The sequence below is a fragment of the Trichogramma pretiosum genome, unplaced genomic scaffold (assembly GCF_000599845.2).
Source record: "Trichogramma pretiosum strain Unisexual culture from Peru unplaced genomic scaffold, Tpre_2.0 scaffold104, whole genome shotgun sequence".
Lineage (NCBI taxonomy): Eukaryota > Metazoa > Arthropoda > Insecta > Hymenoptera > Trichogrammatidae > Trichogramma > Trichogramma pretiosum.
In genome coordinates this window covers 121,868-137,434 of record NW_019641644.1, presented here as the reverse complement: position 1 = coordinate 137,434, position 15,567 = coordinate 121,868, and the positions used below count along the sequence as shown (strand labels likewise).

At 36.2% G+C, this 15,567-nt stretch overlaps 2 protein-coding genes across 3 annotated transcripts; both read right to left on the bottom strand.

Moving 5' to 3' along the window:
- Positions 1-7,013: 7,013 nt before the first annotated feature.
- LOC106658252 (transmembrane protein 164) lies at positions 7,014-10,628 on the bottom strand. Its single transcript, XM_014380114.2, has 6 exons — positions 10,291-10,628; positions 9,409-9,776; positions 9,210-9,329; positions 9,059-9,137; positions 8,874-8,974; positions 7,014-8,799 (listed from the first exon to the last, which is right to left on the bottom strand). Exons 2-6 carry the CDS (start codon positions 9,724-9,726, stop codon positions 8,524-8,526), a joined length of 894 nt encoding a protein of 297 aa, XP_014235600.1. The 5' UTR covers positions 9,727-9,776; positions 10,291-10,628; the 3' UTR covers positions 7,014-8,523.
- A 267-nt stretch (positions 10,629-10,895) lies between these two features.
- LOC106658246 (lysosome-associated membrane glycoprotein 1-like) lies at positions 10,896-15,434 on the bottom strand. Of its 2 annotated transcripts, XM_014380106.2 has the most exons (6): positions 15,318-15,432; positions 14,881-15,180; positions 12,911-13,233; positions 12,616-12,832; positions 12,351-12,539; positions 10,896-12,277 (listed from the first exon to the last, which is right to left on the bottom strand). In XM_014380106.2, the coding sequence occupies exons 2-6, from the start codon at positions 14,939-14,941 to the stop codon at positions 12,141-12,143; spliced, it is 927 nt and encodes a 308-aa protein (XP_014235592.1). In that variant the 5' UTR covers positions 14,942-15,180; positions 15,318-15,432; the 3' UTR covers positions 10,896-12,140. The 2 variants fall into 2 exon arrangements, with proteins under 2 accessions (XP_014235592.1, XP_014235591.1); XM_014380105.2 differs by having other exon boundaries at positions 14,881-15,434.
- Between the last annotated feature and the right edge of the window lie 133 nt (positions 15,435-15,567).

Here is a 15,567-nt window from a genome sequence, read left to right as displayed (position 1 = left end):
CGCACGCACTTACTATGATCGACCGTTACTCGAGGTGGCCGGAAGCAGTACCTATAGCGGACATGAAAGCGATCACGGTAGCCAGAGCTTTCATCGAAACGTGGGTCGCTCGATACGGTGCTCCTGAAACCGTGACCACAGATCAAGGCCGACAGTTCGATGGTGAGCTTTTTGAAAATCTTGCGATCTTCCTGGGTTGCAATCACATCCGCACCACTGGGTATCATCCGCAAAGTAATGGCTTAATCGAGCGCTGGCACCGCGATTTCAAGGTCGCCCTCATGTGCCAAGAAAACTTAAAATGGACCCGCACTTTACCTTTTGTAATGCTGGGCCTTCGCACAAGAATACGCTCCGACATTGACTGTAGCGCTGCAGAAATGGTCTTCGGCTCCACTCTCAGACTTCCAGGAGAATTTTTCTCCAGCGAGGATGAAGAGCACGACAGAAGAGTCTTCACTTCTGAATTTCGTACTCCCAGACACTGATCATGATATTACTAAGCCATTTGTACACAAGCAACTCGCTTCGTGCTCGCATGTTTTCGTTCGTTCGCAGCCGATCAAAAAACCTCTAGATCCTGCCTACTTAGGCCCATTTCTTGTTGAAACACGTCCCTCACAAGCCGTTTATATCGTGCGCATTCCAAATAGGGCAGGTGTTGTTGAGTCAAAAGCTGTGTCAACACTGAGACTCAAGCCAGCTTTCAGCTCAACATTCGACAACGATCAAACATGGTACCCTGACGACGAAAACCCTGACAATTGTACTCCCTCGCGCAGCGAAAATATCAATCATTTAGATATAAGTGACTGTGATAATCTATGTAATATTAACAGTAATTCTACGCATAACGAAATGTCCGAACTTGAAAATTGTGATACCGGTAACTTCAATGTAAGCTTAGACAACGCTGTGAGTGAGTGTAATTCAGTTGGCGAAGAAATCGTCGTTGGCAGTTCAGGTATGGGTGAAAAGCTCGATGCGAACGAGTTATGTGTGAATGAGGATGATATTGTTACTGTGAATGCGGGTGTCAAAAAGCGCGTGAGTAGTCGAAAAAAGAAAGCTGCGACCAATAACTCTATGAACGTCTCGGGCAATAATTCAAAAAATGTAGAACGCCAAGGTATTTTAAATGCACAGAGAAAAGGCAAATCTAATAATACTAAACGCGTCAGATTCCAGTCAGAAAATTCTTATTGTTCAGCAGATTAAGTTAGTTTTGCACACAGTAATGTTTAATTAGTAAGTAAGATTTAAAACTCATGTATTCCTTTCATAAGACTGCTCGTCGAATAAGGCATATTACCTTCATATTTGTTGTAATTAATCAGTTTTTACACCTAATCGTAATCACTAAAAATATTGTTGCTCTCACACTCTACGTAGTAAGTAAGCTCAGTTCATTGTTAAAAAATTCGCATCCTTACTGTCGCGAATTTTTTTCTTTCTACCCTATACCACTGTGGGGGTTCTACCCCTTCTCTCCTCTAGCGGGAAGGAGAGCGCCGCTGCGCGGCCAGCGACAGCGACTAGTCAGTCGTTTCCGAAGTGTGACAGAGCCAAGTCAATAAAGATAACCTCAGTAATTATAACTGAATCGGCTCCATTTATTTATCGACCTGCACCCGAATTACGAGGCTTGGGACCTCCACCAAGAGCATCCAGCTCTAAGCTCCCAAATATAAACAGGTGTATCAGAAAAATGCGACTCAATCGCGACTGAAAGCTGCTCAAATTCGTTCATTCATTCGGAACCAATAATTAATTCGACTTATTCACTTCAAGAAATAAATGATGCAAATAACGTCTTGGAAAATATAAATAATGGTGATTTTTGAAATGAGTATTTCTTTTTAAATATAATTTTATTTCATATTCACAAATAAAAACATTTATCTATTCCTGTTTAGTGGAAAAAAACAAGTCACAACAAAGTGTCATAGAAAATGAAGTTATGAAAGATGCTGATAGAGTGATGGATGTAGACGTACATAAGCCCTCGTTCTCTTTAGATATTGAACATTATGTAGGAGCTAAGATTAATGATTTTTTTTAAAAAAATTTTTTGATGAACCATTGGTCCCCACCTGAAAATTATAATTTTCCTTACTCTACCCATCGAAAGCAAGGAAAAGAAGAAAAGATATATGCTGGACATCAATATCTAAGAAAATTTGATCGTCTCCTTTTTTCCGGCGTAAAAAAAGGTTTTTTTTTTGCAAATTTTGCTTTTTGTTTTAGAATGATACAAATACTCCTGTATGTAAACTAGTTACTGATCCTTTAGTTACATTCGCAAAGCTTCTAGGAAAAGATGGCAATCTTGTACGGTGGAAGTTTTTTCTAATATTTTTGAGGAAGCAAAGAACATCGCAGAGGAAATAGACGCTGAAATTAAAGTGCCCCGTTTAGCCAATGTCCAGAAAAACCGGTCAAATTACCCATGTGATTCCGCAGAGGATTATTATAGAAAAGCTATTTTCATACCTTTTTTGGATAATGTGATCGAGGACTTGAAGTTTCGTTTCCCCGAAGAAACATTAAATTTGTTTGATTTGTTCGTTTTGTTTCCGACAAATGGCGACGAATCTGAGTGTGAAGAAGCTTTGAAGCGCCTGTCCAATAAATATGCTTATTTATTTAATAAATCGACAGACATTTTAAAAAAAATGCTCTCGTCGGAGCTAGAATTTTATAGGTTGCACTGCGAGAATAAAAAAATCACTTCTTGCAGTGCACTAAAATTATTAGATCATTGTGATGACGAAGTTTTTCCTATTGTTACAACGTTATTAAAAATTTTGGCAACACTTCCAATAAGCTCTTGTAGTACGGAAAGAAGTTTTTCATCTTTAAGGAGAATAAAAGATTGGTTACGATCAACCATGAGCGAAGATCGATTGGATGGTTTAGCTCTCATAAATATTCATTGGAATGTAAAAATAAATGTAGAAAAAGTTATCGATCGATTTGCGAAAAATAGAAATCATAGGATCGATTTTGTTCTATAATTTTATGTTTCCTCGGTTTAATTTATATAATAAATGTTAAATAATAAATAATTGACAAATGTTTTTGTTTTATAATTTACAAATAATAAAATTTATATATTTTAATAAATGTTCAAAATCATTTCTTCCCTTGCCGTCCTTAGGNGGGGGGGGGGGGGGGGGCGATCGCCCCGATCGCCCCCGCTGGATCCGCCCCTGCAATCTATAAGCATTTAGCCACCAGAAAAGATTATAAAAAATTCACAGAAATGAACAAGAATAATGAGAAAGTAAAATTATTTAAAATTTTTTTCATATAATATTCTGTATTTAAAATTTATATTGAATTATTAACTTGTCAAATTTTACAGGTAAAAATGATACACTTGAAATGTGGTATCAATGTAACATTTGAATGTTTCAATAAAGCAAAGAGTTCGAAAACTCCCAGTGTCTTGGTTCGACACCTTAGTCGTGGAATTTGGGGTGCTTTTGCTTTACAAAACCGAGCAATTGATTTGCCAAAATGTCCGCAGTTAGAAAATAGGTCTCCTCGAAAATCATTAACCCCACGAAAAAAGGCTGTTTTACAAAGTAGGTTAATTTTCATGTTATTTTATTTTCATTTATCATTTTTTCACTTTGGTATGTGAAAATTTTCTTTTCTTTTATTACAGGTGTTTATTTAGATTTTCTTCCCAAAGGATTCAAAGGGATGTACGCAGAAGAAAAAAATAGGTGCATGCATTACTTGAGTAAATTTATAAATTTTTTAAATACAAGTTATCAAAATGATTCTGAAAATGAAGATGAAGAAAGGCAAGATATTGATGATATTAGTAGCACAGAAGATGAAGCTACAGAGGAAAATGTTTAATTATTATATTATATCTGTAAACGTTCAATTAAATGTATCTTTTCATAAATTATTTTATAGTAATTTCTTACAAATGTTACATGTCATACATATGTAATGTGTAAAAATCTTCATGTAAAAGTATATTGATAAATTTTAAGAATTAAAAATAAATTTATGGAACGCGTCATTTGCATCTCCTATTCAGTGTTCATCCTATAATCCTAATCTGTCAAAAATCGAATTCAATAGTAGCAGTATGTAAATTGAATACGAAATTACGATATATTCCTTCGATACGTATTTTAGGTTGTTCGAAATCGATACTACGTATCTTTTTTACGTATTTTCGATACATACTTTCGATATGTATCGAAAATACGTATCTATTTTCAATAGGGCAGCTCTTGGCCGCATAACAGGGTTACAGTTGAAACATTTCTCTATTTCTTTTTTCAATACAACTGGCACATCAGTGCAATCGGGTATTGATTGTTTTTTAAAAAATAGAGTCTAAAGTTGTGAAAGCGTTTACTCGCCACACATGTTTGTTACTGAACATTTCCACCAGTGTACAGGCCAATGACCACATGTCACCATACTCTGTTACTTCTTGTTGACGTAGGTAGACTTCTGGAGCCATGTACATGGGTGTGCCAACGAAGGATTTACGACCATGTGTGGTCAAAAGTTGAGTGTTTAATTTAATTGATTTATTGTGGAAACTCCTAAGTCACATATCTTGACAATTTTTTTCTTTGAGATCATTATAATTGCTGGTTTAACCCATTAACGACCAAAATGCTCGATTTTTTTGTTAGTTTTTGCTGCGATTTTTTTTGTAGTTTGAGGCCTCCAAAAAGTTTCGTATGGACCTATTTCGATGTAAAATTTAATGTCCTTTCAGAAACTGAGCTCCAAATTTCGATTCTTCGCGTAATAAAAAAGCTATGGCTACTTATACGAAAAAAAACGTAAAATTTTTTGCAAAAAATCAAGTTTTTGATTTTTTTTGCCATGTTACCGTTAGGGAATCACGATATAAATATGATCAAGGGTGATCACGACTATCAAGGTATCTCAGAGAATTTTTATGGAATTTTCGAACTCCTTTTCAAACTTTGGTTTTTTGCACTTTTTCTCTAAATTCAATAGATTTCGAGTAAAAATGAGTTATGTTTTATATGAATATAAGTTATTTTTTATTTGACTTAAACGCTTCAATTAATAAAGCTACCGGTGCGAAATGTTTTACGAATTGTTAGCGGCAACGTACACGCAGGCCAGGCACAGTCGCGCACGGCCCTGCATGTGCCCGAGAGAAGGGGTAAGCGGCCCGCGGAATCTCTCGCGCGGCGAGCCTCAGCAGTTCGATCGAGTGACGACACGGAGACGCATTCCGGAGTCGTGCTCCAAATAAACACTCATTACTAATTAATTCTTTGACTCGGCTTTGCTTTCGCCTTCCCGCCTCCACCATCCTCGACACACGCGCGGGCCATCGCCGGGACTCGGACGCCACGGAGCATCCCGGGAGCGCGCTAATAGGATATATACCGAGATTCGAAGAAGGTCTATCATGAGTCTTGACATATGCGGCAGAAACTTATCGATTACCTGTAAATGTAAGAAACGAAGCGATTGAACACATTGAAAAAGAGCAAGTAAATGCTAAAGCTAGATACGATAAAGCTCGCTGTACTAATATTAAGTATGATGTCGGCGACATAGTTTTTATGAAACAGAATAAAATTGCGACCGGCGATTCGACGAAGTTGCAATCGAGATACAAAGGTCCTCTTGTGATCACCGAAGCTTTACCTGCCGACACATACAGAGTACAAAACTTAAATGCGAAAAATAATATTAAAGCTACTACTAGCCACGTGAGTCAGTTAAAGCTTTGGCGAAATCAACCCGACGATGATGATGATTGTAATGATTGTAGCGATACCGAAAGCGAAGATTCTGTCGAATCAAAGTCACTCAATCAATGTTCAAAAAGGGCACTCAATCAAAGGGCAAAAAATTTTACGTTTGAATAGGCCTTTATGTTTTTTTTCCAATATCATTTTTGGGGGCGCTACAGTTAGAAAATGAAGTTCTTCTGAACTTAATTTTAGGTTAAATCGGGGTTTTCTTTGAGCCTGTAGCGCCCTTAAAATGGTCTTAAAAAAAAAAAACATACATTTTGACGTGAAATTTTTCGCTCTTTTCAAATCTGCAATAAAAAATGGGGGTTACATTTGAAAAATCGATTTTTGAGACGCTGCAGCTTTGAGGTTATGTTCAAGGTTAAATCCGAGGTCACGATTGGATTCCCCGTGAAAAAATACGTCGGATATAGGGTTATCGATTTTTTTTCCCCGCTTATTTTGGCCGCTTTTCAGAGGTTTCCATACTTTTGGGACACCCTGTATATAATGTTATTATACAGATAGAAATGTGCTCTTGCGCTCGTCGACTGGTTCCACATGTGTGTGTGTGTGTGTGTGTATACACGCGCGATGCAAGCGTTATCTCTTCTTTTATTTTTGTAGAAAGTTTGCTTCCCTTGCCGCGTGCACATGCATTCGCAGCACGTATATATATTAGATTTTTCGATCGACTAATTACTCCGCCGCGCGTTCGCACAGCAATGTAGTGCCGAGTGCGCGACGCTCTCGGCATTATAATCAATGAAACATCGATGAGATGGCGAGTCGATCCATATATCCATACGTATAAAAATAAAAATAATTGCACTTGCTCATCGTCTCGATGCATGTGCGTATTTATGCGTATTTTGGCGCGCGAGCAAGCACGTGTGACGACACACACGCATTTGTAATAACCCACTAGCATTAACACTCATCAGCAGTCAGCTTCATCGTGTGCGTTCGATTCTTTTAAAGTCGCGTTCGCGCCTTGTATATGGCCTTTGGGAGGACGTGACTTTGACCTAGATCGCGAGAGCAAGACCTATATCGTTGCGGCACATGTACAATGTTCTCTCGCGTGCGGTGCAATTCATCTTGTTGCTTCTGCTGCCACCGCCGACTAAATAATACATATATTTCGCTGCAATTGTTCTGAGCAGATTTGCTCACTTGTACTAATCCAGGGGGGCCGAATAATCCATTCATATAATCGCTCGGCGTAACCCTCGCTTAGCTTAAGATGATCGGTTACGCATTTATTTGGAGGTAAATTGAATGACTACACGAGAGCTAGGTGGCTTAGATTTTAATTATTATTTTTTGTCTCGAATAGCAAAAATATGATTTTCTTTTCTAACATCATCTTTTTGATTGAAAAATAACACAATGATATACATCTACATCTTTTTTCTATAGTTGCGATGAACATGTATCGATAATGCACACTAAAAATATACACCAAAATATTTTTAGTGTATATTTTTAATATATACATATGTATAATGTATTACCTTTTGTACCTATGATAAAAGAACCAAATGTCATCCTATTGTTGAATGTAATCCTTTGTACTTGGTGTTTACTTTAGTGCCAAAGATTCGACTTGAATTTTTATTGTTTGTACAGACACATCGATTATATTTACACATTTTTAAGCTTTGCAAAAATATCCCTGCCGGCGTGAGCTGGTGTACTTCTAGGAATGACACATTATCCAAAAATAAAATCTACTCGTGCAGCAAGCTCTAAGCCATTTAAGGAGAATAGAAAATTACTTTTTTTTACGCATACGTTTTCCAGTGTCTTCGTTTTACAAGGTGATTCGATAAATACGATAAATTTAACAATGATGGTAATTAATTCTTTATAATTTCGACGCAACAGTTCATATTATCCGATAAATATGTATTGCAACATGATTGTATAAGTGACATATATCGTAATATTTATAACAATAAACATATAATAGAGTGATTTTTTATGACGGTTTAGCGATAGCTTCTCATCTGTTTAAAACAGAATATTTATCTAATTATTTGATCATAGCTTCGATATATCTAAAAATTACATAAAACTCTTAGTTATTTTGGAATGCAATTCCTTCAAGATTCATTCATGATTAAAATATAATCAATATTAAATATTTGCACTATATAATAGGCAAAATTACAGCAACTTATATCCATTTGACACTAAAAGGCCGCTTCGTTCATTACATATTTTGCAATAGGTGAACATTATCATTCGATATAAAAATCAGAAAATAATTTCATTGTTGCTCGTTATGACATACATTGTATACTTGTTCCTACACACATTGAAAACACTATTTTAGAATTGGTTATCTTATGAGTGATTAAAAAGAAATAATTACATTGCAATGCATAAAAATGCTTCTCGAGTCTTCATTTTCGAATGGAATGTTCTAAAAAAATTTTAGTTTTACAGTTTCAAGAGAATGAACTTTTTTAAACACAGACTTTATTAATTCACTTTGCATACGAATATTTCGTTTTGACTAGAGGCTAGATTGCATGTGAATTGTACTGGATACCAGTAGTGCACAACACTGATTAATTTTAAAATTTTCTAACACATCTTTACGAGCAGATGTAAAAATAGAAAAAGTTTAATGAATTTAAAATTAAACTTTTCACATGTCGGTTTCAATTGTAGGCCCCAAAAATAGATTGTATCACGTGGAGATTTTCTTTATAATAGGAAAAATACTATGACGTGCTTTGACTGAATTTCATTCTTCATGCTTGTGTTCCTTACGACTATCTTTAATAACTTCGTTGTTATCGACACTTTTTTTAACGGCGCTTACGTCTATTATAGAAAATTCACTGTTGACTCTCGTCAAGGGAAATTTGGTGAATAAATACTGTGCACTAATGCAAAACAGTTTATAAAGTATAGGGATGAGTAAGAATTGATGAGTAGTGGCCCAAAGCCTATAATTTTGTCCATCAAATGGATCTAAGATTGCAGGACACAGCATGTGGCTTAAATTCACTTGAACAAGCTGCAAATATAAAAAAAAAGTCGTATAATTTAAAAGATTTAGTGAAAATAACTTAAAAATATTTTGGTATTTACCATTCCAGCTACTTGAAGAATCCAAAAATGATAGCCTAAACTCACTGCATAACCGAATACTGACCAACTCATATCTCTCAAAGGTTCAACCGTGTAAGCACCTGAAAATCCAATGAATTATAAAAATGTCTATACCTATAAATTTAATATAAGGTGAATTATATTAAAGTAAAAATTATATCCACCTCCGAGTCTTGCCAAGTAGTAAGGAATCATGGCCATTAGGCCATGTTGAATATAATATACAGCTTTATCGGCAAACATCTGGAATAAAAAAATTGCGAAATAACGGAGAGAAAAATATTTTAATTATTAATCGAATTTAAAATTAATTACTGGTCGGCAATCAGTTTCTGGAAATGCATAAGCTAGTACTGGTCCATTAAACCCCGATACGATCAATCTGAATACCGCAGTAATGGTCGGACTGTCTGGTTCAGCCGCAAGTAAATATATCTGAATGAGCAGAGTGAACTCATCAATAATGAAGCAGCGATAGTAAGAAGAATGAAGTCATAAAAATGATCATAAATACCTCGAGTATAGTAATGATATGGCAAGGGTTCAATATGTAGACAAATGTTTTTCCCATCAACTTGAAACCTATCTCGATACCAAAGACTAAACACATTAGGGCTAACAAAAACGTCTTTCCTTTTCTCGGCGTGTACGTGTATGGCACTTTTTTCGGTAGTTTGATTCTCTTCCAACTCCATCTCAATAAAGCGATGATGTATAGTGAAATAAAAAATGTTTCCACGATTCTTCGCTTCATGGTCAGATAATTGGCACATTCTGGTCCTTTATTTCTCGGTATCGATGCGTTGATACCTAAATGAGCCCACTCCAACATCTTGAAATGTTTATTCGTTTATCGCTTCAACGCGTCGATTCAGCAGACAGCTGAAAACAGTGGAAAGAGAAAAAGTTTTGATTGTTCGTCCATTGTTATATTTTTATTGCACCTCAATATACTGCCCGAACGTAATGAGGAGCGTAAGGTTTCCATTCGAATGTAATGCACTACTCAACGTGCACGGCTCGAGGATGAAATGTTTTTTCTCGTTTAAATGAAATTACGCGAGTGAACAACCTTACCAGCAAATTACCGCCAACATCGTAACTCAAGCTTTATTTTACGCTCCGTAAGGTTTATCGATTACGTTTATCGCATTTGTCAAGTTACAGTCTTACGTTGAAGTCTCGCGCGGCAGAGAGCTTGCGAGAGTATAGGATTAGGTTATGACGTTGGATGCCAGACCAGAGCTTTTTTAAATGGCTGTCACGTTTCAGCGCTGAACACGAGGTGTATCGCACGAGCTTATCACGCGCGCACGCGAACGATGCGTGTAATTTTTGAAAATTCAGCCGCCACATACGTTCGTTCCCTCTCTCTCTCTCTCTTTCTCGCTCTCACCTGCGTCTCTTGAGCTTTGTTGTCTGCTGCTACTGCTACTGTCTGCTGCTATGCATTATGAAAGCTCCGCAACGGAAAAGCTCCGAGTGGCGTCTACCACCACCCAGTTGTTTCGTGTGCGTGCATGCTCGCTTTCTTCGCCACCCCCGCACGCGCTTACCCCACTGCTCTGACGGGGGCTGCTGCTGCTCTAGTGCGTCCTTACGTTTATTGATTATAGATACCTACTTTTACGATGCTCGTGGCTGGCACGACGTGTGTCAGTGCATATAAACATTAGAAGTAAGCGAGCTTTGCTGCGCGAAATTGTATAGAGCTTGAGCTCTGCGGTCAAACGCAGCGGAAAATGCTTAGGGAAGACTTTTGGCGGCGGTGACAACGGCGTCGATAATAAAGAGAGGCGGCACGCTTGGTTTAATTTAACATTTTTTTTATTGAAAATCTTTAAGGACAAAACATTAATTTTATAACATTTGGTTATTTACTTTACAATTCCACGTTTCTCTCTCGTTTGCTTACTTCCTAGATACTTTCCTAATAGTTCGAATTCGAGAATTAATTTGACAAGTTTTACAACTTGCGAGTTTTGTTTTCATAATGGTATGTTTTTTTTTTTTTGTTATAAATAATCGAATAATTCACAAAGAACGCAAGACTATTGTTGTCTGGCTATGGACAGCTTTCAGTGAAATTATAAAATAATTTTTCAATTATATTTGTAGCACCAAAGCGCCAAAGTAAAACACCAGACAAAGTAACCAAATTACATTTTCGGTACGAATAAAAAAATTTTCCGCATTATTAAAAAAAAAACATATTTCATTTTTCGACTCCTTTTTTGACAGTCTTTACAAGCTTTCAATGAAGTAGTACAAAGAAATATCACAATTCAATTTTTAAGGCTCTTAAACACAGAAATAGCCCATGTGTAATCACGAATATCATTTATTTCGACAAATTGACATACGATTCCGATTACTGCCACTTAATCTAACAAGCATAGAAGTAATTTCATTACGTTATCTTATTCAATTCAATCAAAAGAAAAAATCATAAAATTGGCAACAGTATTTTGAAAGGAATGTTAATGATTAGAATATTATAAACATCAATTATTTTGTGAAGTTTTGTAGCTTGAATTTTGAGCCAGACTATAGTTTCTTTCGAAGCTTGACTTTACATAATTGCACTCCAATTTAATTTAAATTAAGTTACAGTTAAAGGTACTGTAAGTGCAGAAAAATCATCATTTAAATAATTCATTGTTTTTGTTAATAACAAATCAAAAGAAATGACGAGCAACATCTTATGGAATACTCAAGCCAAGGTTTTCTATATAATAATGTTTTCTTGAGCTTTTTACTCACGATCGCCTCTGAAGAGGATCAGTACAAAGGACAATAATATACAATATAAAAAGTTGATATGAAATCGTACGAGCAAAAGAAAGACAAGATTACATCTCATGCACCTTCAAATTACTTTGGTGACAGTGTTTTGATTGTAGGAAATTCGTAATTAAATCAAGATGTCAACAAATATTTCGAAAGTTTTATGACAAGTAATGAATGCGTTAATAATCAAAGAAAAAATTAATTAATTATATAGAACGATTTTTAACTAAGTACGACCAAAAGATTTTGTTACTCTATTAAGAAAAATTACTTACAATTATATGGCTTTCGTAATTTTATAAATGATTAAATATGAATTAGAAAAAGTAAATATTTCTACCAAGCAATGTTCCAGAAAAATGAAGAATTCTTACGGAAAGTAATCGCTTTCTGCGCACAGAATTCACATGAAGAAATATGAGTTTGGTAGTAAAAAAAAATTGGGCAACATCCCAATTACATGCTGTGGTATCCACGGGCGGTACGTTTGCGGGTAATCAAGTAGGCTCCCAGAACTATTACAACCAAACCAGCAAGAACACAGCCTACTGCTATTGGCACCACGTCTGGTGTGTCAAACTGACAGTCATTGGCTGCAAGAGTACAAATTTAGTTAATATTTAATGTCTGAAATGGCATTAATATTATTCATGGTTTAAAACTTACCATAACCAAAACTAGTTTGATCGTCAGATTTAAAAGCTTGGAATTGCATGTCATATACACTAAGTTGTGCCATTACTGTACTTTCATCAGTTTTGGTCAAATTGAAAGTTTGCAATCTAATGCATCTATAGGAATTACCCAAAGTAGTATTGTAGGCTTCTTTGTTAAAAGCAAAGGTTACACTTTCATCTACATAAAATCAGTAAATGCAATAAATTTGAATGATAAAAATTAAAAATACAATCTCAACAACAAATATATTTACTGTATTTGCTATGAGGTAATTCTTGAGGTTGGACCATGACTTCTACACCAGTAAGAGCATATGTTTTGGCATCTTTTTTGAAATGTAAAAGAACAGAGTTATTGCCTGTTCCAGCGGATTTCCACGTCAGTTGCAAAACTTCATCATTAAGAGAAGAATTGCTTCCAAATGCTGTAGTTCTGTTATCACTGGGAATGTTGATTTGTCTTGATACATTCTGAAAAAAGTTATGAGAGCATTATTTCTTTTGATATTTCTAAATATTTGGAGTTGTTTTTATATCTATTTTTCATACCATTTTGGAATCTACATTTTCATATGTGATGTTAATTTGCATTGCCATTCTAGCAATTATGAGATTATGATCTGAGATGTTGGCCACATATTTTTGAGGATCTGGCTTTGGTACAGGAGGACTTGGAGGAGCCGTGGTTGTAGGGGGAGGAGGAGTTGTAGGTGGTGTTGGTGTAGTACTAGTTGTGGTTGTAGTTGTTGTTGTTGTTGTAGTCGTGGTTGAAGTTGTAGTACTAGGAGTTGGTTTTGTAGGAACAGTTGTGGGTGGAACAGTTGAAGTTTTTGATTCAGGAGTTGTTGTATCAGGCAATTTTGTAGTAGCTCCTGAAAATAAAGTCGTTATTATTATTAGTAAAATTGAAAAAAATGAATAAATATGATTGAAGCATAATAATTTATCAACATTATGAATGAGCAAGCAAGATAAACTATGCTTCGTTATGCTGATAAGTTATGAAAGTTTCCTATGACTCATACAGTAAAGAACTTGGCTTTGTCAGGTTCATCACTTTTTTTAAAATAAACATCTGAGTTGGAAAAATATAAAAATGTTTAATTTTTCTTTACAGTTCATAGATTTTTGTTCTTGTTCTTTATACACTGCAGCAATGTCAAATGCTTATAATTCTTGAAATTTTTTTTCCAACAGACTTTGTATTGAAAAGAAAGAATTAGCAATGGAACTTGCCCACTGAGATGATAGCATATACTTATCTAAAATATGAGCATTGCGAGTAACTTAATACAGACTGATATACATGCAGAAATACTGCATTACTACATTATTCTCAATGTTTACTTATTATCATGATTAGTCAAAACATAACTCACACTACTACTTTTTCGAAAAATTTCTTTAATTCTGAAATTGGCAAGGATAATTCAACCTTTCAAAAGTCCTAACATTTCAATATAAAACTATGCAGTGAAATAATTCAATGATATTGTGAAATATTTCCATCTTCATACTATGTTATCTATTTATCAGTTGAGCTAAAATCGCCACTGAAGTGAAAAAAGGCATTGAATAAATAAATTGATCGACCGCATCTTCATAATCAAAGCGATAATACGAGGAACCTTTTGAAATGAACAAAAGAAAGAGAGAAACCATCAACAGGCCAAGCCGTGAATGAAATCTTATCGTGAACTTGTAATTTCAGACATTATTTATAAATCTTTTGAGCGACAATTCGCAGAATCGCAACGATTAAAATATGAACGAGCATCTCTAGTCACGCATAAAAGAAATGACAAACTCGCTAGCTCTTGTCTTCTCGCTTCTTTACGGAGCATGATATTCGGAGTCGAAAAAAAAAACAAACGAAGTCCGATTGCTGTGTACGTGCGAGAAGAAATCCAATTCTTTCAATGCATATAGCGCGTATGCAATAATGATAATGCTTGACGTAAACGGGTCCAAAAGTCAGTGGCATTGCAGTTATATACATGCAATACGAAGTATGATGCCTGCGAAATTATAAGTACTCGTAGCCTTCGTAATCTTCAACGTTTTGCAATAATTGGTAAAACGCGCAATGTGCGCTCGGACAGACGTTTAATGTTGTATATAGATATAGATATGCTTCGCAGTTCGACTGTCCATCTCTGTCTTTCGCATGTTTTAACATGGTATCATGTACTGCAAAGTCACGAACATTCTAAAATCCGCTGCCCGTATAGAACGTATAGTCATAATAACGTAGCTATATGTGTGTGTGAGCGTTCGTGTAAATGAGAGATGTCAACCATGTTTTTCGCTCTTGTTGCCCCTTTTGTGCGCTCGAGAACGCGTATAATATTGCTATATAGTTCGCGTATATATGCATAAAGGCAGGAAAAAAAAACGAGCGAGCGCGTAGAAAGAGGAAAAAACCGAGACAGGAGGTGTATCGATAATGCTTCTCTTTGTTTACGTGCTGCAGTGTAGGTACAAACGGTATACGTGCTTGCGTGTTGATATTACATTACCTGACACCGCGACGAGTAGACAGCAGCCGAGGGCCAAATAACACGCCAAATGTTTCTTCATGTTTGTTTCTGTTATTTTTTTTTTACTTTTTTGCGGGCTGAAATCGTAGGTGGACTGTCGTCGCTCTGCTACCCTGTTTTATACCCGTGAGCACGATTACGTCTAACGCGAGACAACTGCTGCGAACAACTTCTCGCTTTCGGAGTGACGACGACGATGATGATGTTCTTTGGTTGCTGCTGCTGCTGCTTTGCTTGTAGCTATTGCACTGACGGCGGCGGCCCGGCGGCAGATCTGCGCTGCACAGACACGATTCGACGGCGATTATTTTATTTTGTATTATTATTGTTATTATATATGACGTATGTCTCGGTGACTCTATGTAATGCGCGATGAATCGAGAAATATTATAGTTTTGGATTATTGGCAGAATTACGTATGCTTTGTATTATGTATACAGTTTCGCGGAGGCCCCCTTAACGTGTGCGCGACTTCTCGCACTTCTTAACGCGTCAATGCAATGTCAGCCGTAAACTTCGGAGTTCGCTTCGCTGCTGCGGCTGTATTCGATTTATAATGCAATGCGGGCCGCGGGCGTAGGAAGGATAGACTGCAGGTGACCTTACAATGAAAGTGGCGTGAGGCGGTTCGTTTTAGCGCTCTCGCCGACGGTTTAAAAAATAATT

Coding starts and splice junctions, on each gene's coding strand:
- LOC106658252 (XM_014380114.2), bottom strand. CDS start 9,726: ATGTTGGAGTGGGCTCATTTAGGTATCAACGCATCGATACCGAGAAAT. Junction 8,975..9,058: donor CTACTTGGCAAGACTCGGAG/GTGGATATAATT, acceptor TTGGATTTTCAG/GTGCTTACACGGTTGAACCT. Junction 8,800..8,873: donor TTCTTCAAGTAGCTGGAATG/GTAAATACCAAA, acceptor TTATATTTGCAG/CTTGTTCAAGTGAATTTAAG.
- LOC106658246 (XM_014380105.2), bottom strand. CDS start 14,941: ATGAAGAAACATTTGGCGTGTTATTTGGCCCTCGGCTGCTGTCTACTC. Junction 12,833..12,910: donor AAAATGTAGATTCCAAAATG/GTATGAAAAATA, acceptor AACTTTTTTCAG/AATGTATCAAGACAAATCAA. Junction 12,278..12,350: donor TCAAACTAGTTTTGGTTATG/GTAAGTTTTAAA, acceptor GTACTCTTGCAG/CCAATGACTGTCAGTTTGAC.